We start from the raw sequence: 25809 nt of genomic DNA, 5'->3' as shown, positions 1-25809 counted from the left end.
TGCGTAAACGAATAACAGCGACACTGACGTGCGGTGTCAATGTCCCTTGATTTAAAAAAGTTATGATAATTTCTTCATGCTCAGGATCTCATATCAAATTGATCACTATGATAGTCATTATTACTTATTAAGTGCAGACTACAGAGCAATCTTGCAGCACAGACTTAACGTTAGTTTCAACAAGTCAAGATGCCCATTGAAGATATTTGTATAACTGATTCCCTAGGAGTTTAGGGAAATATTTTTACACAATATTTTCTTCCCATGAGCAGTAGTACTCGTGCCCACTGAAAGTGAAACATGACGGTGTGAGCGAGGGGAAGTTGTGATCTTTTTGTCACCAGGAGCCTAGAGGTCTCCGTAGGGTCAGGTCAGAGGAGTCAGGTCTGGCACAACAACAGGCTGTTCCTGGCCGTGTTCCGACATGACACTGGACCAGTAAAAGACACACGAAACACCCGTCCTCATTGATGGATTCCTAGAAGGCAAGTATTTCCCATCCTGGCGTTGCAGACAACGTGTAACGCTACAGATACCCCAGGATGATCTCTGGCAGATTTTGTGAATGCCAGGGGCCATGTGCTAAAAACACACAGAAATCTCTTGTATCTCGTACAAACGTCAAAGTAAAGTTATTCTAGCCATGTTAAATGCCAGTCTTAACGTTTGCCTGTTGGGACTGTTACCTAACTGTACAGCACAGTGAGATAAGAGCGTCTCGGCACCTGTCTGTTTGTGTGGTGTGTGTGTGTGAAAGAGGAGTTATTCCCACTTGTTCTGACAGGAGCCCATAAAGCACACATTTAACAAATTTCCTTCAAGCACGACATCCCTGTTTAGACTGCCAGGGTCAGTGGAAACACGTGTGTTTAGCAGACAGGAATGACCTACACCACATGACCAAAAGTATGTGGACACCTGCTTGATGAACATCTCATTCCAAAATCATGGGCATTGATATGGAGTTGGACTCCCCCCATTGGTGCTATAACAGCCTCCACTCTACTGGGAAGGCTTTTCACTAGATGTTGGAACATTGCTGCAGTTCATCCCAAAGGTGTTCGATGGGAAGAGGTCAGGGCTCTGCAGACCAGTCAAGTTCTTCCACACCGATCTCGTCAAATCATTTCTGTATGGACTTCGCTTTGTGCACGGGGGCATTGTCAATAGGAAAGGGCCTTCCCCAAACTGTTGCCACAAAGTTGGAAGCACAGAATCATCTAGAATGTCATTGTATGCTGTAGTTAAGATTTCCCTTCACTGGAATGAAGGGGCCTAGCCCGAACCATGAAAAACAGCCACAGACCATTATTCCTCCTCCACTAAACTTTACAGTTGGCACTATTCATTGGGGCAGGTAGGGTTCTCCTGACATCTGCCAAACCCAGATTCGTCCGTCGGACTGCAAGATGGTAAAGCGTGCTCCAGAGTCCAATGGCCAGCGAGCTTTACGCCACTCCAGCCGACGCGTAGACCTGTGTGCGGTTGCTCGGCAATGGAAACCCATTTCATGAAGCTCCCGACAAACAGTTATTGTGCTGATGTTACTTCCAGAGGCAGTGTGTGTCAGTATTGCAATCTCGGACAGATGATTTTTTCGCGCTTCTGCACAGAGTTCTCGTTCTGTGAGATTCTGTGGACTACTACTTCCCGGCGGAGCTGCTGTTGTTCCTAGATGTTTCCACTTCATAATAACAGCACTTACAGTTGACCGGGGCAGTTCTAGCAGGGCAGAAATTTTATGAACTGACTTGTTGGAAAGGTGGAATCCTATGATGGTGCCACATTGAAAGTCACTGCGCTCTTCAGTAAGGCCATTCTACTTCCAATGTTTGTCTAGGAGATTGCATGGCTGTGTGATTGATTTTATACACCTGTCAGCAACGGGTGTGGATGAAATAACCAAATCCACTCATTTGCAGCGGTGTCCACATACTTGTGTATATGCAGTGCATTAGGGAGATCTTCAGACATTGACTTTTTCCACATTGTTACGTTACAGCCTTAATCTAAAATAATTAGTTTTTCCCGCCTCATCAATCTACACACAATATCCCATAATGACAAAGCAAAAAGTGTATTTTTTTGTGTGCACATTACATTTACATAAGTATTCAGTATAGGTATCCCTTTGCTGAGACTCAAAATTGAGCTCAGATCCATCCTGTTTCCAATGATCATCCTTGAAATTTCTACAACTTTTAACTACAAATTAAGAAATTCATTTTAGAATAAGGCTGTAACGTAATAAAATGTGGAAATGGGAAGGGGTCTGAATACTTTTCGAAAGCACTGTATAGTATAGCTGGTTTACGGACAGACCATACAGTCTGTCATGTGAATTACTGGAAATTTGACATGGATTTGAAAATGCATTCCAGGATATATACATATATGAAAAGCACATCTGTGAAAAGAGAATATGGGTGTAAATGTCTCTAAGAGAAACAGAGAAAGAGACAGGGAAGAATGACACTGTGAGCGAGACAAAACGTGTAGTTGATGTTAGCGTCCCCAAAGAAAGAGATTATACAGCGGTTGGCCTCTTCACTCTTTCTTAACGTTTAAACAGCCATTTTTGTATCTGTTTTCCATTAAAACGTTAAGAATAATCCATAGCATTCCATGTGAATTCACAATGCAGCTGCGCTGCTACCAGCAAAGGTTTGGGTTTCACCGTGCATCCCTTTCAGATGGTTAAGCATTGCACCTGTACTACCATTTACTAGGGTCCTATAAGTTATTCTAGCCAAAATCACAGAATCCCTGACATTAAAATAGAATTCAATAGTATAAAGAAATGTGAACTTATTAGAAAATGCATTAATTTACCCAAGTTAAATCATAAGACATGCACAAAATGCATCAGTGATTCGTATTTTCCTGCAACTTTTTGAAAAGGCACAGGAACGCCCCGGTCTTTCACAAGAAATCCATAGCACGTTGGGGACGATAAAACAACGGAAGCCCAATCATTTAAAAATGAAGAAAGCTAAGTGGGCGGGGACCGTTGGTCGATGCGGAGAATGGGAGAGACGTGAAAATTGGGGAAAGCTGAACTTTATGCAAATACTCTGACAACTCATTGCTACTGACCAAAGCTCACTCAAGTATCCAGCTCCTACTGGATTGGCTGTTGATACCTAGGCACCATCTAGCCTGTTTTATTTTATCTCGCTAGCACCAACATGACGGCTAAGCATGGATGGCTATCCGAATTTACAAGCATCTCGGCAATTGTGTGTATGTCTAGTCTATACTCAGTGTAGCCGTCAGCAATAATGCTAATGATAAACGTCTGCGGGTAGATGGAAAGGGTTTCCCCAAAACCTTCTCAATTAAAGGTGAACTACAAAGTAGCCTATGCCTACCCGGCTGAATGACATCATGATTATTTGCACCAATCCAGTTGCCATGTTGGTTTAAGCATTGTTGTGGACTTCCAATGCTGTTGTTTTTCTATTAAAACATGTGATTTTGCAGGCAAATTTATTTTCTAGGGCCACACATGTACCTCAATTTCACCTGGCAGTTTGCATTTCTTTCTTCATTTCTTCTCATAGCATTGCAATACAGGACTTTGCTGCTGTTTGTTTTGGGATTTTTATGAATAATGACTAAATTATGCATACATTTAATGTAGAACTATAACTGAACAGGATACTACGCCGTCACTTTATTAATGTATGAATCTTATTATAATCATAACACTGAATATAATGTGTGTAGTTTTAGTCAAGAATTAGAACAAGGGATTTCTGTTCCTTGTTAGAAACAAATGGAGCTATCGTCAGACCGGCTGGAATACTGTGTTCCTTACAGGACTTTCTGTCCCCACCCAGGGAGGGGAGAGACCGTGGGCTTGTAGTAGATTGTTTAACAGGTGGCAGACAATGTGAGATGCTTGTAAACTATATTGCCATTGTATCTGAGAGGGACATTTATGACGAAATGTGAGGTATATAGACCAATGTACAAGAAATGATAGGCAGAACGTTCCCGTAAACATAAACATAAACATAAACATTTGACTATTGTAGACTGGGCCTCTGTCTGTTTTTATTTCTATCAGTATCCTACAAATCCTGATATAACAGACTGAGTAATTTAATTTAATTGGTTAAAGAACATGAGAACTTAATTCTCCTAACATGTTGCTTGCCTTTCCAACAACGATGATAGTGAGGTGCAGAGTCAACTCTAAATTGATTCGTCGACTCCCATTTCTGAGTGCCAAGATTTGAGTTTCTATTGGACAACTTCAGGTATGTCCCTCCGGTTTGGTACCGTTTAAGAAACGTTTTGCAACAGAATCGATGTAATGAAGCCCCAAGCAAGCCAGCGCGAGGGAAAGGAGGCAAAAAAAACATGGTGAGCATATGTCTTGGTAATCTGTTTCGCATGCCTCAGAAATTGACCAAAGTAGCCTAAAGTTCACCTCTTTCCCCAGGCCTTTATAGCCTATAACAAGCAAAATCATGTGTTTTGTGATAACTGCACTGTGATTTTTTTCAGTTTGGGATTTTTGTTAACATTAAGTATTCCAATTTCATTAAAAAATTCATGCCCCTAGCAGGAAGCACTAAACCACAGCTGAGAGTACTCTCTTCCTCTCTCTGTCTTACACCCCCTTCTGTAGGCCCAGGAGGGTTTCCTGACCATATAACCTGACCAGGAAATACTCTGGGCCCAAGTTAAAAGGCTGTAAGTGAGATCCTGTTTTCAAACCCCTCTCTGTCTCATCTGCCCTCTCTCCTTCTCAGGTCCTGTTGGTCTGCCACCTGTCTGTCTGATTGTCTCTCTCAAGACACAGGGGGGAAGGGCTTGGGAGGAATGTGGCGGTTGCCATAGGAGATCTTAAAACGGAACAGCAATCACCTGCCGGCTCAGCCTCAGACCGCTTCAAATTGGCCAGGAGGTTTTCCTGACCAGGAAAAACTCTAGGCCCTAGTTATAGTCTAGTGTTTTCCTGGTAAAGTCCTGGCTCTACTCTTATACATTGCATGAAATGCCAATTGTCCACCAGCCAATCCTAAACACAACCTTAACTCAATTTAACCCATTTAACTAGGAATGTTAACGGTTAACCGTTAATCGGTTAGCCGCCAAAAATGCATTTGACCGGTCATGATTCATTGGTCTAATTTGCATACATTTAGTGGAATTAAAATAGTCTCATGTGTATTTTCCTTAGTTGTAAAGCATCTTATTTATCACATGCGCACAGCATACAGAGCCCAGTTGGGGGGAAAAAGCTGGTACTGGAATGAAAAGTGCTTTTGTTAGCCCAGTCGTCATTGCACAACAAATAAATTCTTAAATGTAAATCGGAAGTTAAAAACTGTTTTGATGGCCACGACTAAAAATAGCTACTATTTGTATTTCTCAATCTCAACTCATAACTAAAGTGTGACTCCCATTCCAGTGCATAGGCTATAGTCAGTCGGCAGGCTACAGTCAACAGTCGGCAGTCTATAGTCAACAGTAGGCAGGCTATCAGAGCACCACCCACCACTTTGTAATGTGAGCATGAGGCAGCATAATCGTTTGAAACCTGAACGTTCCATTTTACTTTAAATAACGAGGCATGTCTTACCTTGCATTAGAGTAGCCTAGCCAAAATCCAACCAATAGAAACATGGAGGCAATTATTTTATAAAGATTCTCATGCCATTAACCATCATTTTCTATTTATTGGTTTTCATATCAACTTTCTTTCGTTGTCCAGAACCTAAAGACACAATGCTAGTTATATTCGCAAACCATGTTAGTTGTTGCTATTAAACTCTCTTTATATGTCTCAGATATTAATCTCTGTCACATATAGAACCGCTTGGAAAAACAGAGACATGATAGAGGGGTCAGAAAGGGACAAATGGAAAAGAGTGAATGTCAATGTCTAGCAAGATTGGTGCATATGTGTGACAATGAAAAAACGCTTTGAGATGAGAGGGAGGGAGGGCGCCCTTGTGTGTTTTGGGTAGAGGTGGATGGGCGGAGCAGAGGAGGATGTGTGACAAGTCAGGGCTTACGATTGGTGGGAGGCACAAGTGGGACAATTTCCATACGGAAAAAGGCAAAACACCTGACTAAGATACACAGCCCTTCAGTAGGGTAATAATAGCACACTGGTTGCCCAAGACAAACACAGACAAGGTGCCCCATATCATATGACGTGCATACACCACATCACACACACACACACAAACAAATAGCTTCCAGACACAACACTCTGTCTTCTTAGTTCTATGACGCTGACCACCACCATATTACTCAACAATCAATACTGGGTAATTGTCTTTCATTTGTGCTGCAAAAACACATCATATAAACAGGTCAAAACCTATATTGTTTTTTCAATGATATGGGTCAGACCTGGGTTCAAATACTATTTTAAATATCTCAATTACTTTCACATACATTCGAAGTATTCAGATATCTTTTATTTGAAAAGACAAGTAGTTAAATATTTCAATGCATTTGAAAATACCCAAATACACTGACTCAAATAAAACTCCCATGCCTATATTTGACCTATATTTGAAAATACTGCTTGGCTCAACATACAGGGCTGCTGCGGGCCCGGGGAGGTTTTGTTAACCTTCTGGGTCAGTCAATTATCCGTCAATTGCCCAGTTAGGCCAGCAATTTTTTGTTTGTTTGTAATAATGCTATATAATTGATGGAAAAAAACTGAACATTCCAGAAACGGTTAGTTTGTATAATGATACATTTTTAAAAAACACACTAGATCTGACTTTGCTGATAGTAAGCTACATTGAGGTAAAATCATTCTATTTATTTATTTTTACCTTTTTTATTTTACCTTTATTTAACTAGGCATGTCAGTTAAGAACAAATTCTTATTTTCAATGACAGCCTAGGAACAGTGGGTTAACTGCCTGTTCAGGGGCAGAACAACAGATTTGTACCCTGTCAGCTCGGGGATTTGAACTGGCAACATTTCGGTTACCAGTCCAACGCTCTAACCACTAGGCTACTCTGCCTTCAGAAAGTATTCATACCCCCGGACTTATTCCGCATTTTGTTGTGACCAACTGAATTCAAAATAGATTTCTCACGTATCTACACACAATACCCGATAATGACAAAGTGAAAACATGTTTAGACATTTCAGCAAATGAATAGAATGTGAGGAAATACTTTGTAGAAGCACCTTCTTGGGTATGTCTGGATCAGCTTTGTACATCTGGATTTGGGGATTTTCTCCCATTCTTCCTTGCAGATTTTCAAAAGCTCTGTTAAGTTAGATAGGGGGTGGCGGTGATCAGCAATCTTCAAGTCTTTTCACAGATGTTCAAGTCTGTACTTTGGCTGGGCCACTCAGACTTTCACATTCTTGTTCTGAAAACATTCCAGCATTGCTTTGGCTGTATGCTTGGAGTCTTTGTCCCGTTAGACTGGGTGTCAAAGATTAAGGTCATTTGCACTCTGAAACGGGTTCTCATCAAGGATTTGCCTGTATTTGGCTCCATTTATTGTTCCCTCTATCCTTACCAGTCTCCCTATCTCTGCCAATGAAAAGCCTCCCCATAGCATGATGCTGTCAACACCATGCTTCACAGTAGGGATGGTGTTAGACAGATGAGTTGTGCCTGGTTTTGCATTCAGGCCAGATATACTGAACAAAAATATAAAACGCAACACGCAACAATTTCAAAGATTTTACTGTGTTACACTTCATGGAAGGAAATAAGTTAATTGAAATAAATTCATTAGGCCCTAATCTATGGACTTCTCATGACTGGGCAGGGCGCAGCCATGGGTGGGCATAGGCCCACCCACAGGGGAGCCAGGCCCAGCCAATCAGAATGAGTTTTTCCCCACAAAAGTTTTAATATTTTAATTTTTTAAACAGACAGAAATACTAGTCATGTCCAAACAATTGAATTGGACACATGTGGACTCTAATTAAGCTATAGTGACATCTCAAGGATGAGCAAAGGAAATTGGATAGACCTGAGCTCACTGTGAAGTGTCATAGCAAAGGGGTATGAATACTTATGTACATGTGCAAACATTTCTAAAAACATGTTTTCACCGTCTATATGGGGTATTGTGTGTAGATGGGTGAGAAAAATATATATGTAATCCATTTTGAATTCAGGCTGTAACAACAAAATTTGAAGACTTTCTGAAGGCACTATGTGGTTGTCCCACCTAACTATCTTAAGATGAATGCACTAACTGTAAGTCACTCTGGATAAGAGTGTCTGCTAAACGATTCAAATGTAAGTCTTGGTTGAATCTTTGCGATGCGGAATTCAGGCATTATGCGCTATTTGAACGAAGTCTTTCCCAAAACTCTTTCCAATTAAATGTTGACTGCAAAGTCCCCTCCCTACCTGGCAGAATTATACACTGCTCAAAAAAATAAAAGGGAACACTTAAACAACACAATGTAACTCCAAGTCAATCACACTTCTGTGAAATCAAACTGTCCACTTAGGAAGCAACACTGATTGACAATACATTTCACATGCTGTTGTGCAAATGGAATAGACAACAGGTGGAAATTATAGGCAATTAGCAAGACAACCCCAATAAAGGAGTGGTTCTGCAGGTGGTGACCACAGACCACTTCCCAGTTCCTATGCTTCCTGGCTGATGTTTTGGTCACTTTTGAATGCTGGCAGTGCTTTCACTCTAGTGGTAGCATGAGACTGAGTCTACAACCCACACAAGTGGCTCAGGTAGTGCAGCTCATCCAGGATGGCACATCAATGCGAGCTGTGGCAAGAATGTTTGCTGTGTCTGTCAGCGTAGTGTCCAGAGCATGGAGGCGCTACCAGGAGACAGGCCAGTACATCAGGAGACGTGGAAGAGGCCGTAGGAGGGCAACAACCCAGCAGCAGGACCGCTACCTCCGCCTTTGTGCAAGGAGGAGCACTGCCAGAGCCCTGCAAAATGACCTCCAGCAGGCCACAAATGTGCATGTGTCTGCTCAAACAGTCAGAAACAGACTCCGTGAGGGTGGTATGAGGGCCCGACGTCCACAGGTGGGGGTTGTGCTTACAGCCCAAAACCGTGCAGGACATTTGGCATTTTCCAGAGAACACCAAGATTGGCAAATTCGCCACTGGCACCCTGTGCTTTTCCCAGATGAAAACAGGTTCACACTGAGCACATCTGACAGAAGTGACAGTCTGGACACGCCGTGGAGAACGTTCTGCTGCCTGCAACATCCTCCAGCATGACCGGTTTGGCGGTGGGTCAGTCATGGTGTGGGGTGGCATTTCTTTGGGGGGCCGCACAGCCCTCCATGTGCTCGCCAGAGGTAGCCTGACTGCCATTAGGTACCGAGATGAGATCCTCAGACCCCTTGTGAGACCATATGCTGGTGCGGTTGGCCCTGGGTTCCTCCTAATGCAAGACAATTCTAGACCTCATGTGGCTGGAGTGTGTCAGCAGTTCCTGCAAGAGGAAGGCATTGATGCTATGGACTGGCCCGCCCGTTCCCCAGACCTGAATTCAATTGAGCACATCTGGGACATCATGTCTCGCTCCATCCACCAACGCCACGTTGCATCAGACTGTCCAGGAGTTGGCAGATGCTTTAGTCCAGGTCTGGGAGGAGATCCCTCAGGAGACCATCCGCCAACTTATCAGGAGAATGCCCAGGCGTTGTAGGGAGGTCATACAGGCACGTGGAGGCCACTACATCAAAGTTGGATCAGCCCGTAGTGTGGTTTTCCACTTTAATTTTGAGTGTGACTCCAAATCCAGACCTCCATGGGTTGATAAATTTGATTTACATTGATCATTTTTGTGTGAATTTGTTGTCAGCACATTCAACTATGTAAAGAAAAAAGTATTTAATAAGAATATTTCATTCATTCAGATCTAGGATGTGTTATTTTAGTGTTCCCTTTATTTTTTTGAGCAGTGTATAATTGTTTGTATCGCAGGGCCTCTCATCTTTTTAAGTGGGAGAACTTGCACAATTGTTGGCTGACTAAATACTTTTTTGCCCAACTGTATGTAGCCTACACTGTCAAATGTACAGCACATAGAAAACACAGCTAGACAAACAGTGCAAAATTGAATTAAAAGGGCAATCACCCCCCCCCCACCTCCAACATTTTTTAATTTACTGTTTCCAGACCTCGAAAGGGATCATTGTTGTAGACTTAAAATTAAAATAATCACAAAAGTGTGATTGAGTAAAACCTGAATGAAACAAGGTAAATAAGAAAAATACTAAAATGGGAAATTAGAATTTAGCTAAAGATAACTGATTTTATAGGGCCCCTACAACCACGGCTCTAATTAAGTGACAATGCCGGAGAAGCCAGTGTTTAGACGATATATATATATATATATATATATATATATATATATATATATATATATATATATATATAAAATAGGCACGGCTGTTGTTAACAGTGCCAATATATCCTCCAAACGTCGGCTTTGAGGGCATTATCACTTTAATACAACGGGCAACCAACATATTCAAATAATGATCGACATTTTCATTAGAAACGCCATTTTGACTAATTTATTCATACTATTTCATTCTTCACCAAGAGCCTTGACACAAATCTAGGGTTCCTACCCAAGCTGGCTGGTCATTCGTTCTATCGGTTCGGTTGCTAGAGACACGACCCAGTCGTTCACTCTTTTTGTTCTGCATCTATAGATGAGACTCAGTTGTTGGTTCTAAATGTTCCATTGCCATACTGGCTGGTAACGTTCGCTTGCTAGTTAGCCAACTACAGCTAACTTACCGTTACGTCAGTGCAGCCAGAATAACAGCAAAGTAGCTGCATTCGCATAAGCTGTTTTCTAGTGACATTTATTTGAATACATCCAGGACAATGAGCTAATGAGGCGTGATTTCGCCTGGCATAGAAAATGTGCTCACTCGTCAGGACAGAGAAGAGGAGCCAACAACAGAGATAACCCAATCACATCAAATTGAAGCTGGAAAGACTGCAAACTAGCTGCACTTTGTTTCGTTTGACCTTTTTTCAATTGACATTTCATTGTATATATCCATACAAATTATGCAAGCTGATTCATGATTTCGAACTGACTGACTGCTCCGGTCTCATCCCGACACGTTCATTACTATGGGACAGCTGGAGATGGAATTTGAATATTGAAACAATGTTGCAAATGTCAGAGACAGACAGCAAGGTTTATACAAATCTCCACGGTTGAAAATTAAATGTCTGTCTAAATGTCTAGATGCTTTTTTATAGTGGAGTTCAAATGTATAAAGTGCATGGCTGGGCTGATGAGACAGTGGATTGAGCAGTCGGTTGAAACCGAGTAAATAGGCATTTTAATGTCATAGATTTAGCCAGTGGTAACTTGTGGAATAGACACCGGCTGGAATATGGTTTTAACCAATCAGCATTCCGAATTACACCCACCAGTTGTATAAATTAAAATGTTCTATTGGTAGCACTGATGCTCCTAACTTTAAAAAAAAGAGGAGCACCACATAATGTAGGAGCACCAGATATATTTTTTATTGATTTAGATGTAGCCAACATTGGGCCTAAATGAATCCTACTTCTGATGCACATCTGAAGAAGATATCCTTTTTCCTTTCTAAGCCACCAAATGTTTGCATGAAGGTTGGGTTATCAAGTTGTTAGTGCAATATGGGCAACATCTAACATCTAATAGAATGATTACTCTATGGTTGGTGTTCTTTGGCATATCAACAGAAAATCCAGGTAGGTGTTATGACAGGATAGGAGCCAAAGTGCTGGTCAGTGTTTCTCAGAGGACCCTAATATCATTTGAATAGATGCATAAATGTTACATTTAGACAAAGATTTTTTGAATAGGCTATATGATTCAGAAGACGCCATTGCACAAACATGCTGATATACACCACAGGTAGCAACCTGTGTTAGAGCTAACGTTTGCTTTGCCCTAGCTAAAGGGCAGCTAGCTAGTAAGCGATTAGCATTAGGCACATGCTAGCTTCCTTAGACTAACTCTCATTTTGCAAAGAGCAAGATACAAACTAATATTATAATATAAAAAATATGTGGATTCATATTTAGAAGCAATGTTGAAAGCAGTTTCGTTGCCGTTTTGAAAGAATCTGTTGAGTGCATTCTGAGAGAAACAGGCACAGCGCGGAGGAACGGTCTGTATGTTAAGTGACAGGGGGCGGGGTTTCAGCCCGTCTTGTCTGAACAGTGTAGAGAACAGTGTCGAGAACAGTGTCGCAGTGAAATATTGTTCTTTTCTCTGTCTGTCTGTGTGTATGTGTGTCTCACCGTGAGGGAGGTGAAGGTCAAGCAAATGCCACCGAAGCCGTTGAAGGAGAGGGCCAGAAAGATGAGAGCAGAGAGCCCTGATAAAAGGAGAGAGCAGCAAAGCATTGTTTAAAAATAACTAGGTCTGTCATCTACAGGTATCAGCAAGTGACTGTGTGTATTTTGTGTTGTTGGGGATAATGTCTGTCACTTACATCGAGGATAGTACGCTGATATTGACATTATGGCACAGGAGAGACCAAAACAAAAACTGCAGAAAAAGAAAGTTTAATTTTTAGATGGATATATAAAATATGGAATACATTATTATAAATGTACTAACAAATAATGGTGCATTTCAGGCCAAGGAGAGAGATGGGGTTTATTTGTCAAATATCTCTCTATTTGCTCTCCATCTCCCACTTTTTCCCCAGGAAGAGATTCCAACGAGGCTGGTGTTCTCCTACACCCACTATCAGTCATTACAGAGTTCACACACACACGCACCGCTTTCGTCTGTCACACACACAGTCAAAGACAAACACACAAAATTAATAAGGCCCTATTCCCACTACGAGAGATGGAGAGTCTGAGGAACGGACAGGCAAAAGAGATTTCTACTTTTCATCACATCCTTGCCTTACCGGTCATTGTGGTTGGCAAAGCAACATTCTCGCTCCTCAGCTCAAACTGCCCGTAAATATTTCAGAAGCCACAAGCACAAACTATTTAACGATCCCAGCAACTTTTCTTCTGAACATACTACAATATTGAATAATGCAACCAAACCATATTACTCTCGTGAATAATGCAACAATCCACAAGCATTTGCAGACAATTAAGGATTTATTTTCTTGTCCATACACATTAAAATTAGCTGACAATACATGAGCTAGCGAACAAACTTGCTGCATGATCAAGTAACGTTGGCATATCAATCATGAATGTTTACCCCTCCTAGTCAAATATAAAAGTACTGTAACGTTATCATACAGTGTCATTCATATTATAATATAGGCTACACAGCTAGGTACCGTTAGCTAGCATACAAAATAATTCCTGCATCCTCAAAAACATGCTGGCTGTAGCTGAATGCTGATGTTTCACTGAAAACTTTGATAATTCCCTAGGGAGGTTGTTTCTTGCCTGGATCTCAACCATGCAAAAAAAATTAAAACACAAGATTTAAAGATAGGGCAATCATTTCAGGCTGTTACTACAATTTCCGGAAAAACTGTGGGGAAGGTTCTACATGGAACCCAATATGGTTCTATCTGGAACCAAAAATGATTTTCCTATGAGTACAGATGAGTATCCTTTTTAGTTTGCTTTTTTTCTAAGAGTGTAGAGGGAGGCAACTGGCGGGCGAGTGTCGTGCGCTACTTCTAGAGGCAGCGGTCGAGGCATGACAGTGTCATGACGTTGCCCTCTTTGGGTACAGCAAGCCCCCATCCCCCTCTCCCTGTCTCCTACACACAGGCTGCTGTGGTCCTAGAGAAGTCAAATTCCTGGAGGAGATTATCACCTCATGGCCAAAGTAGAGAGACAGAGTGAATTTTCATAGAAGAGAACAAAGGAATTTCTTCCACCTCACAGAACTTGAGGTCCGAACAACATTTATGTTCTGGAGAAGGTATAAAATATTGGTGAAGAATCCAGCTACAAACTGGTCCGTTTGGTACAATTTTGTGAAAGTCATGGGAGACAATACAGCCACATTACCATAACGCTGTTTCTATAATACCCTCAGATATGAGGTTTACATCTAATAGTTGTATAAGATGAATGAGTGTGGATGATACTGTTTATGAAATTGTGTAATTTGATTTTGGACTGTTTAATGAAGGAAACTCCAATGAACTAAACCAGAGGACCGCCCACCAGCACAATTGTGGGTCGGGCATCCTGGGACAGGCCTTTTTCTGCTCTCCCGATTAAAGCCCCCACGTTGAGAATTTCTCAACAGACCATGTTTCCCTCAATTACGAGAGGACAAATGTTGTAGACCAGCTTACCTCGATAACGAGAGGGCCAAGGTTTGAGTAGATGGCTGAATCTTTTAACCATACCACGTGGTTAAACTCTTAGACTATCGATACCGACAGAATAAGAACAAGTCTTTGATATGAATTACTAGTCTCCAGCTAGGAATTCGGTATCATTGAATGCGAAGAACGACAACCGCGGAAACATCTATCCATAATGACATGAATGAATGTCACTCTGAACTATCCATTCTAACCACGACAGAGAGGGCGGACTCGTAAATATATATATTGATTGTTATAATTATCAACTCTGTAGTGACTTCTCAGCTGACCGCCACTCCCTTTTGTCTAACAAGCTGCCATGCCGGTTTAGCCCACTAGGGCACATTCCCCTATCATTTATTGTAACCATATTTACTTTGTTTGTGTGTGCACTTCTGTGATTGTTTAGTTAGTTAATAAATAAATTATTTAAGACAATTGATGTATGGATGACTCACTGAAGACTGGGTTCGTGCAGATAACCAACAATTTACATTTGGAATGAGACTAACGCGAGGTAAAGAAGAATTCATTAATCAAAAGACTATTGATCAGATATGAAAATATTAGGAAAATTATAACTTTGTAATCCGAATATTCTCCTTGGTGCCCTGACTTCCTAGTTAATTACAGTTACATGATTAATCAGTTTAAATCGCGTAATAATAATTACAAAGAGTCATTTGATAAAAACTAAAAGTCTTCAGTTAATGATAGTAAAGACACGGCAACAGGTTCGCAAGTTTACATTGCAGTATTCTAAGGACCGACGCTGGAGACAAAAAGCAAGTTCAGGGAGTGAACATTTAATGGAAAACAAACATCAAACAAAACAAGAAAAGCATCTGGATGGGGGGGAACAAAACGACATTCCGACAATAATGCTGACACAGGTAACAACACTGAGGAACAGACACAGAGGGGCAATCAACAACGTGAAGGAGTCCCACTGAGTCCAATGAGCGCTGATGCGCATAATAATGGTGACTGGGCAGCCTGGCACTCGAGGGGTGCAGGGGCAGGCGTGACAAATACATGTGTAGCAGAGAGTATTTCTGAGAAAAGTCTAGTTAGGGTGAAAACCCTCTAACATTACAACTCGGTGGACATCACTTTCATGGCTTTGCAAAGTTCTGTTGCAACTCTTAACGCCACGGACCACAAGGCTCTTCAGAGGGTGATATGTGCATTGGGTACACACTGCCTGACCTACAAGACACCTACAACACCAGGTGTCGCTGGAAGGCCAAGATGATCATCTAGCCTCAGACCATCAGGCTGCTGGATAGCCACCACTAGTCAGCTACTTACTCCCCCGTATGGCCATTACCTACGCTACCCCCCCCCCCCCCGCACACGCTCAACTCTGACATTACCTTACCTGCTACTCCCCCATGGACATTCCTTCTCCTGCTGCCCCACCCCCCAGCCGACTTTAATCTGGCCCCACCCCAACGACATTCATCACTGTTGCAGTTGTTTGATTGTATATTTTTACTTTTTGGTTTTTATTTCAACTCGATGGTCATGCTGCTGCTCCCCCCTACGGTCATTCCACCGCATCCCCTCAGTCTTTACTCTGCCTCCACCCCAATGGACATGATTTATTCATCACTGCCATAGTTGTTATTATATAGTGCTATATCAATTGTTTTTATTACCACTGTCATTATTTTTCTTCACCTAGTCCTGCATGTTGGAGCTCCACGCCTAAAATGTTCACTGTACCCTGCAATCACACCTGCAACCGTGTACATGTGACAATTAAAACACTCTGAATCATTGGGCCAGGGGTGAATGTACTGGGGGGTGAATGTACTGGGGGGGAAAGGCTTAACATACCCAATCAGTTTGAATACAATGGGAAGCCCGATGATGGCAATCAGCAGGCAGTTAAAGGAAAAATCCAACCAAAAACTATTTTGGCATGTTTCATTCATCCATTGTTTTTTATTTTTTTTATTTTACCCCTTTATCTCCCCAATTTCATGGTATCCAATTGTTTTTTAGTAGCTACTATCTTGTCTCATCGCTACAACTCCTGTACGGGCTCGGGAGAGACGAAGGTTGAAAGTCATGCGTCCTCTGATACACAACCCAACCAAGCCGCACTGCTTCTTAACACAGCGCGCATCCAACCCGGAAGCCAGCCACACCAATGTGTTGGAGGAAACACCGTGCAACTGGCAACTTTGGTTAGCGCGCCTGCCACAGGAGTCGCTGGTGCGCGATGAGACAAGGACATCCCTACCGGCCAAGCCCTCCCTAACCCGGACGACGCTAGGCCAATGCGTCGCCCCACGGACCTCCCGGTCGCGGCCGGTTACGACAGAGCCTGCAGTACAGTGCCCTTAACCACCCGGGAGGCCCCTCATTCATTCATTGTTGATATAGTCCCAAAATGTTTTGCATGTCAGCAATCAAGTTTAAGATGTTTAACTTCCAAAATGCTTGAAAACTTGATTGCTGACATGCAACACATTTTGGGACTATATCAACAATGGACTAAATAAACATTTTCCTTTAAGTATGCTAAGTTCAGAACTTGTGAGAGGGTCTTGTGATAGCAGAGACAATACCATTCAATAACATTTGTGCTTTATTGCCTAGCAGCGGCCCTGGAGCACTTAGTGGTATAGTGCCTTGCTCAACGGCACAACGGCAGTTGATGGTATAAAGGATATTGAAGCCGTTAACTCTCCAGCTAACTCTCAAGGCTACCGCCCCCAACAGTAACGTATGCTCTTTTACATAATAGTGTAGGTTAATGGCAAGGATAAACCCATATCAAGATACACCTTGCTCATATCCATATCAAACGATATCGAAACCATACTGAATTATCGCTATTGGTGCCAACCACTAGTTAATGTTCTATTATTACCTGCCGAGAAGGCGTAGTGGACGCGGGCCGTACTTGTCCATGAGGATGCCCAGGGGCAGGGTGGCAGCGCTGAGGAGGAAGGAGCCGATGGTGAAGCCCAGGTTGAGCATCTCGTCCTGGTCCACACAGCTCACCCAGATACCACTCTCCCCGGAGGACGTGTCATTCTCTATGGGAGAGAAAGGGGGAGTGGGAGAGGTGACCCCTCATCCATGATAACATATAATGTATGCTGAGGAATAGTGTGTGCATGAGAGACAGTGTGAAACTGTCTTCCTCCTCTGTGTGTGTGTGTGTGTTCTACCTGAGCAGAGGTGTGAGTAGAAGCCCTCGCCCTTCAGCATGAGGAGGAGTGAGCCCCATCCCAGCAGCACAGCAGAACACAGAAGGTTCTCCAACACCGCCGTCATAGCCATCCACCAGCGCCTCCTATAGGCCTGGAGGAGAGAGGGCGCCATTGCTGCTGCTGCTAGCGAGAGAGATTCATGTAGATGTTACAGCCAACAGTACAATATTAGACTACACATTTCCAGCTATAGGCCAGTATGTCACTTTGACAAGTGGACACTGGCTAGGATCCAGTCAGTGAGAGTGGGGTGTCTATGTCAGTGGTCTTGAGTTTGCCTAAGTTGGACAGATTTAAACAGGAAACCCATTCAACATAATTTATGAGGGAGTCCGGTGTGTGTGCGCGTGTTTTTGTTTAACTATCCTTGTGGGTACCAGAAGTCCTTAAAAGGACAGTAAAAACGGAAAATTTGGCAAGCAGGGCCATTTTGCCGGTCCCCACGAGGCAAAATGCTATTTTATGTTTGGTTTACAATTAGGGTTAGAATTAAGTTTAGGGATAGCTATAGTTTTAGGGTTATGGTTAGATCTAGGGTTAGGGAAAATAGTATTTTGGATGGGAATCAATTATTTGGTCCCCACAAGGAGAGCAATACAAAACTGTGCATGTGTGTCTTAAGGACAGACCGAGAGCATGTGTTTTATTGAGAGATGACTGTGAGAAAAAAAGAAGAAAAAATGGGTGGTGTGTGTCGGGGGGAGATAAGAGAATGTGTGTGTGTGAGCCTGTGTGTAATGTGATTAAGCATAGAACAGCTCAATCCTTTGTCCCAAGAAAGTATCTGAAGAGGGCAATCTCTCTTGTAACTGACACCCCATGCTAGACACACAATCACACACACAACTCTCTTTACCCTCTCAACAATGAGGAACATCTTCACAGGCACTTAGCAACATACACTTATAAATGTCCTTCTTCTTGAAAGAAAATCACATTTGTTTGTCCATTAAAATATCAAACTGATAAAAAAAATACAGTGTAGACATTGTTAATGTTGTAAATGACTATTGTAGCTGGAAAAGGGGGGGGGGGGGATTATCTACATAGGCGTATAGAGGCCCATTATCAGCAACCATCACTCCTGTGTTCCAATGGCACGTTGTGTTAGCTAATCCAAGTTTATCATTTTATCATAAAGAAGCAATAAAACTGTCCTTCTTTAGACTAGTTGAGTATCTGCAGCATCAGCATGTGGGTTCTCACTTCACAAGATTTCCTGCCTCTTTTCCTCCCTACTTGTGCTGTTATCACTCCTTCCTTCCTATTTGCCTTGAGTGGGTAAATAGTTTTTTGTAATAAAGAGTTATTTTTGGTGCACTACTCAAAAATATAACATCTAAATTCCATCCCCTTGTATTTGTTTTTCAATTATTTAACATTCACCATTCAACAAATCTCTGACAGAGCGAGAGACTGAACCCCAACACTAGACGGAAAGACAGGTTTACACCCAACTGAAGGACTCGTCCATTAGCACAGTCCTGGGAGCTGAGGTGAATACGCACTACAGAGGCTTGCAAACAAGTAGAAGCACAAAGAAACAAGGTAATTTACAGTTAACAAACACCTGTCAACCCCTATCATATCACAGCGAAGTGTGTAATGTTTGTGTCTGTTGGAGAAAGAGCAGACCACAAACCCACATTATTTCCTGCAGTGCCTGTATCGCAGACTACTGTACACCTCTAGCCTAGCTAGGATACAGGTGAATGATGCAACATGATGTAACAAACTTCTACTTGATATTTACTCAGCTATGGATAAGGCTGTGTGTAGGTTAGAGGTTTGAAAATGTGTGGAAGCCTATTAGAAATACTTATGACATGGTTATTATTACACTGTTTTTAAAACTAATTCTCTCTCTCCCCAAGGGATCATTCTGAATCTGACCTTGACCAGTGGGGTTTACCAACCTCATGGGCTGGACAACAGGACAAGACGTCAGGGAAAACAATTTACTTTCATGTTCTCATTCAATAAACAACACACAGCACGGGACTTCTGTTCCCAATGGTGTCTAAAAAACACAAACCCGCCAATAGTGCGTGATCAGTGACTCGCTCACAGCTGTCCCTCTACGGGCCTAACCTCAAACTTGTCTCTGGTTACCGACTCTGTGGGGTGGTAGTGGGTCTTCGCTATGTTAGGAAGGAAGTGAAGTTCATTCTTGCTGACCCCATGTCCTCAAATTTAGGACCCACACACACACACTAGAGGTCGACCAATTATGATTTTTCAACGCCGATACCGATTATTGGAGGACCAAGAAAGCCGATACCGATTAATCGGCCGGTGTATAAAAAAAAAGTTATTGTAATAATGACAATTACAACAATACTGAATGAACACTTATTTTAACTTAATATAATACATCAATAAAATACATGTATCCTCAAGTAGATAACGAAACATGTTCAATTTGTTTAAAAAAAACAATGTGTTGGAGAAGAACGTAAAAGTGCAATATGTGCCATGTAAGAAAGCTAACGTTTCAGTTCCTTGCTCAGAACATGAGAACCTATGAAAGCTGGTGGTTCCTTTTAACATGAGTCTTCAATATTCCCAGGTAAGACGTTTTAGGTTGTAGTTATTATAGGACTATTTCCCTCTATACCATTTGTATTTCATTAACCTTTGACGATTGGATGTTCTTATAGGCACTTTAGTATTGCCAGTGTAACAGTATAGCTTCCGTCCCTCTCCTCGCTCCTCCCTGGGCTCGAACCAGCAACACAACGACAACAGCCACCACATCGAAGCAGCATTACCCATGCAGAGCAAGGGAAACAACCACCCCAAGGCTCAGAGCAAGTGATGTTTGAAACGCTATTAGCTGGCGCTAACGAGCCAGCCATTTCACTTCGGTCACACCAGCCTCATCTCGGGAGTTGAAAGGTTTGAAGTCAAAAACAGCGCAATGCTTGACACACAACGAAGAGCTGCTGGCAAAACGCACGAAAGTGCTGTTTGAATGAATGTTTACGCGCCTGCTTCTGCCTACCACTGCTCAGTCAGATACTTGTATGCTCAATCACATTATATGCTCAGTCAGATTATATGCAACACAGGACACGCTAGATAATATCTAGTAATATCATCAACCACGTGTAGTTAACTAGTGATTATGATTGATTGTTTTTTATAAGATAAGTTTAATGCTAGCTAGCAACTTACCTTGGCTTACTGCATAACAGGCAGTCTCCTTGAGGAGTGCAACGAGAGAGAGGCAAGTGGTTATTGCGTTGGACTAGTTAACTGTAAGGTTGCAAGATTGGATCCCCCCGAGCTGACAGGGTGAAAATCTGTCTTTCTGCCCCTGAACGAGGCAGTTAACCCACCGCTCCTAAGCCATCATTGAAAATAAGAATGTGTTCTTAACTGACTTGCCTAGTTAAATAAAGATTAAATAAAGGTGTAAATTAAATTTTTAATTTTAAAAATGTAAATTAAATTTCTGATTGTTATGAAAACTTGAAATCGGCCATTCCGATTAATCAAAAATGTTTGGACATACCTGCTCATTCAATGGTTTTTATTTGTACTTTGTATTTGTACTTTTATTTGTATTTTCTACATTGTAGAATAATAGTGAAGACATGAAACCTATGAAATAACACATTTCCTCCTGTACTCCCGGTTCACCCACGACTGAAGTCGTGCCTGGCCATGCAACACCATCATTAAGTTTGCAGACGACACAACAGTGGTAGGCCTGATCACCGATCCTCAAAAGGTTCTACAGCTGCAACATCGAGAGCATCACTGCCCGGTACGGCAATTGCTCGGCCTCCGACCGCAAGGCACTACAGAGGGCAGTGCGTACGGCCAGGACATCACTGGGACTAAGCTGCCTGCCATCCAGGACCTCTACATGAGGCGGTGTCAGAGGAAGGCCCTAAAAATGGTCAAAACCCCAGCCACAGACTGTTCTCTCTACTACCGCATGGCAAGCGGTACCGGAGTGCCAAGTCTAGGACAAAAAGGCTTCTCAACAGTTTTTACCCCCAAGCCATAAGACTCCTGAACAGGTAATCAAATGGCTACCCGGACTATTTGCATTGTGTGCACCCCCCTCCCAACTCCTCTTTTACGCTGCTGCTGTTACTCTCTGTTTATCATATATACATAGTCACTTTAACCATATCTATATGTACATACTACCTCAATCAGCCCGACTAACCGGTGCCTGCATGTAGCCTCGCTACTGTATATAGCCTCGCTACTGTTATTTTTCACTGTCTTTTTTATTTCTTTACTTACCTATTGTTCACCTAATACCTTTTTTGCCCTGTTGGTTAGAGCCTGTAAGTAAGCATTTCACTGTAAGGTCTACTACACCTGTTGTATTCGGCACACGTGACAAATAAACTTTGATTTGATTTGTTTAACACAAGGTGTTAAACAAATCAAAATATATTTGATTTGAGATTCTTCAATGTAGCCACCCTTTGCCTTGATGACAGCTTTGCACACTCTTGGCATTCTCTCAACCAGCTTCATGAGGTAGTCACCTGGAATGCATTTCAATTAACAGGTGTACCTTGTTAAAAGTTCATTTGTAATATTTCTTTCCTTCTTAATGCGTTTGAGCCAATCAGTTGTGTTGTGACATGGTAGGGGTGTTGTACAGAAGATTGCCCTATTTAGTAAAAGACCAAGTTCATATTATGGCAAGAGAAATGACAGTCCATTATTTTAAGACTGAGGAAAATGTTAAGAAATCTTAAAAGTTTCCTCAAGTGCAGTCGCAAAAACCTTCAAGCGCGCTATGATGAAGCTGGCTCTCATGAGGACCGCTACAGGAAAGGAAGACCCAGAGTTACCTTTGCTGCAGAGGATAAGTTCATTAGAGTTAACTGCACCTCAGATTGCAGCCCAAATAAATGCTTCACGGAGTTCAAGTAACAAACACGTCAACAACTGTTCAGAGGAGACTGTGTGAATCAGGCCTTCAAGGTCGAATTGCTACAAAGAAATCACTACTAAAGGACACCAATAAGAAGAGACTTGCTTGGGCCAAAATACACATGTAATGTACATTAGATCAGTGGAAATTTGTCAAAATTGAGATTTTTGGTTCCAACCGCTATGTCTTTATGAGACGCAGAGTAGGTAAACAATTTTGGCATGGGTGGTTCTCACCGTGAAGCATAGAGGAGGTGTGATGGTGCTTTTGCTGGTGACACTGGTAGTGGGTTCGATCCCCGGGACCACCCATACGTAGAATGTATGCACACATGACTGTAAGTCGCTTTGGATAAAAGCGTCTGCTAAATGGCATATATTATTATTATTATTTAGAATTCAAGGCACACTTAACCAGCATGGCTACCACATTCTGCAGCAATACGCCATCCCATCTGGTTTGCGTTTAGTGGGACTATCATTTGTTTTTCAACAGGACAATAACCCACAACACACCTCTAGACTGTATAAGGGCTATTTGACCAAGAAGGAGAGTGATGGAGTGCTGCATCAAATGACCTGGCCTCCACCATCACCAGACCTCAACCCAATTGAGATGGTTTGGGATGAGTTGGACCGCAGAGTGAAAGACAAGCAGCCAACAAGTGCTCAGCATATGTGGGAACTCTTTCAAGGCTGTTGGAAAAGCATTCCTCATGAAGCTGGTTGAGAGAATGCCAAGAGTGTGCAAAGCTGTCATCAAGGAAAAGGGTGGCTACTTTGATGGATCTAAAATTAAAAAAAATTTAAAAATAAAATATTATATATATATATGTTTAACACTTTTTTGGTTACTACATGATTCCATGTGTTATTTCATAGTTTTGATGTCTTCACTACTATTGATGTCTTCACTACTATTCTACAATGCATAAAATAGTACAAAATAAAGAAAGAAAAATAATTGAATGAGTAGGTGTCCAAACTTTTGACTGGTACTAATATATATATATATATATATATATTAGTTCAAATAACCAAGTTTATTTTTACACATCTCCATCGCATTAGCTAGCAGCAGTTAGCCAGCTAGTTCCAATGCCAAAATATTGACATTGACCGGTTTGCCAAATGTGGACTTAAGTATCTAGGTTGGTTACGTTACCCGGCTCAGTTAACTACAGTCACTTCCAAAATAGTAACGTTAGCTAACCTGGTTAATGTCAGGTCAGCTAACAAGCTAGCTAGCTAAGTTGGCCTAATTAACAGACATTATTGTCATCCAAAGATAACAAGCAAATATCATAACATAACAAATCGACTTTTGTCATTTTAATAACGAATTAACAAGCACATATAGCCATCTACGTCTGGAAGAAATGGCTAAAACGCTATTCAGACGCTTCAGCTAAACCAAAATGTAACGTAATGAAATAGCTAGTTAGAAGTCTCGTGCCACGTGTGTGAGAAGTGAGGCCGGTGCTTGTGGCATTTCGGTACATTTTCTAGCTTTTATTTGTCGCGTTTGCTGTCGCTTTTACATATAAAGTCAACTAAAATATGTTTAAGTTTCCAATTTTTAAAAAGAACACTTACTTCAGTTGTCTTTCTTTCTCAAAAAAGAAACCACAGTCTGTAGTACAGAACGCTGAGAGAAAGTTTCTAGCTGTAGAAAACTTTTTCAAATGTCACGTTCTTCTAGTTCTTCTCTTCTCCTCCTAAAACAAAACACCAGTCTCTTATATCAAAACTACACCGTCTTCTTACGAGTCTTTACTGACACGGCATAATGTAAACGTTTTTTTTTTTCGTGTACTCTTTCTCTCCCACTCTTCGGTTGACTCTCCCTTTTCTCCGAATTTCACTTCACACATTGTAATTTGACTTCCTAGCAATCCGCCCACTCCCCACTATGGGTAGCCTATTTGTAATTCCTTTGTCTTTGTCGTGGACTTCTCTGCCAGTGCGGACTGGGCGTAGGCTACCTGTAGTCTCCTGGAAAGTGAAAACGTGAGAGTGAGGAAGAAGATTTTCACCTTTTCACATAAAAACATGAAAAGAAGATAAACTCCCCTTTCCTCCATTATACCTATTCGAATTGGTGACATTAAGTTTCATATATACAGGACAGAAATTCACCTTCTCTATCTGTAACCTCTGACAGTGCCAACATTTTCTTTGGGTACCCTCTCAATTAAATGGGCCCCCTATCCTTCAGAGTACACAGCATAGGGTACGGGGCCCCAGTCCCCGAGACATGGGTGACGCCTGTAGGCCAGAAATGGTATTGCAACAACTATGTCTGAAACTTTTCGTCTATGAACTGAGCTTGTCTGATCACAAGTTGAAATCAAATTGTATTTGTCACATGCAATAGAACAGGTGGAGGGAGACCTTACCGTGAAATGCTAACTTATGAGCCCTAAACCAAAAATGTAGAGTTTTTAAAAAAGTAATAAAAAATGTGCTAAATAAACTAAAGGAAAAATAGTAACACAAGACAATGACAGTAACCAGGCTATATACAAGGGGTACCTGCACCAAGTTAATCTGCAGAGATACGGGGTTGTCAAAGTAATTGAGGTAATATGTACATGTAGGTAGGGGTAAGGTGACTTTGCATAGATAATAAACAGAGAGTAGTAGCAGCGTATGTAAAGGATGTGAAGGAATGTGAATGTATGTGTGTGGCATCAATATACATGTGTGTGTGTGTGTGTATGCGTGTGCATGTGTGCATGCGTGTGTGTGTGTGTTGGAATGCCAGTGTGTATGTGTGAGTGTGTGCTTAGTGTCCCTTCAGTTTACATTGAGCCTGTGCAAGAGAGTCAGTGATTTAAAAAAAAACAGGTAATCAAGGGGTACAATGAGGGGGTCAATGCAAATAGTCTGGGTAGCCTTTTGATTAACTGTTCAGCAGTCTTATGGCTTAGGGGTAGAAGCTGTTAAGGAGCCTTTTGGTCCCAGACTTGGCGCTCTGGTATCGCTTACCGTGTGGTAGCAGAGAGAACAGTCTATGACTTGGGTGAATGGAGTCTTTGAACATTTTTAGGCCCTTCCTCTGACACCGCCCGGTATAGAGTTCCTGGGTGGCAGAAAGCTCTGCCCCTTTGATATACTGGGCCGTATGCATTATCCTCTGTAGCACCTTGCAGTCAGAGGCCATACCAAGCGGTGATGCAACCAGTCAGGATCCTCTCGATGGTGCAGCTGTATAACTTTTTGAGGATCTGAGGTCACATGCCAAATCTTTTCAGCCTCCTGAAGGGGAATAGGCATTGTCATGCCCTCTTCATGACTGTGTTTTTGTGAAAACTTGTGAAAACTTGAAGCTTACTTACAGCCCTGGCGACGTGTAAACCAGCATCAGGATGTTGAGTTTATCATAGTTCA

General features: G+C 41.9%; 1 protein-coding gene across 1 annotated transcript in view; it reads right to left on the bottom strand.

Moving 5' to 3' along the window:
• The window catches only part of LOC124010607 (large neutral amino acids transporter small subunit 3-like), a 36438-nt gene extending 12028 nt beyond the window's left edge, over nucleotides 1-24410 (bottom strand). Inside the window, exons 1-5 of the mRNA XM_046323268.1 lie at nucleotides 24013-24410; nucleotides 17467-17631; nucleotides 17163-17331; nucleotides 12464-12519; nucleotides 12270-12346 (exon numbers count right to left, since the gene is read on the bottom strand). Coding sequence (XP_046179224.1) covers nucleotides 12270-12346; nucleotides 12464-12519; nucleotides 17163-17331; nucleotides 17467-17620 — 456 coding nt within the window. The 5' untranslated portion in view covers nucleotides 17621-17631; nucleotides 24013-24410. The remainder of the gene's footprint in view (nucleotides 1-12269; nucleotides 12347-12463; nucleotides 12520-17162; nucleotides 17332-17466; nucleotides 17632-24012) is intronic.
• Between the last annotated feature and the right edge of the window lie 1399 nt (nucleotides 24411-25809).

The sequence above is a fragment of the Oncorhynchus gorbuscha genome, linkage group LG23, assembly GCF_021184085.1.
Source record: "Oncorhynchus gorbuscha isolate QuinsamMale2020 ecotype Even-year linkage group LG23, OgorEven_v1.0, whole genome shotgun sequence".
NCBI lineage: Eukaryota > Metazoa > Chordata > Actinopteri > Salmoniformes > Salmonidae > Oncorhynchus > Oncorhynchus gorbuscha.
This window is presented reverse-complemented; position numbering and strand designations above follow the sequence as displayed.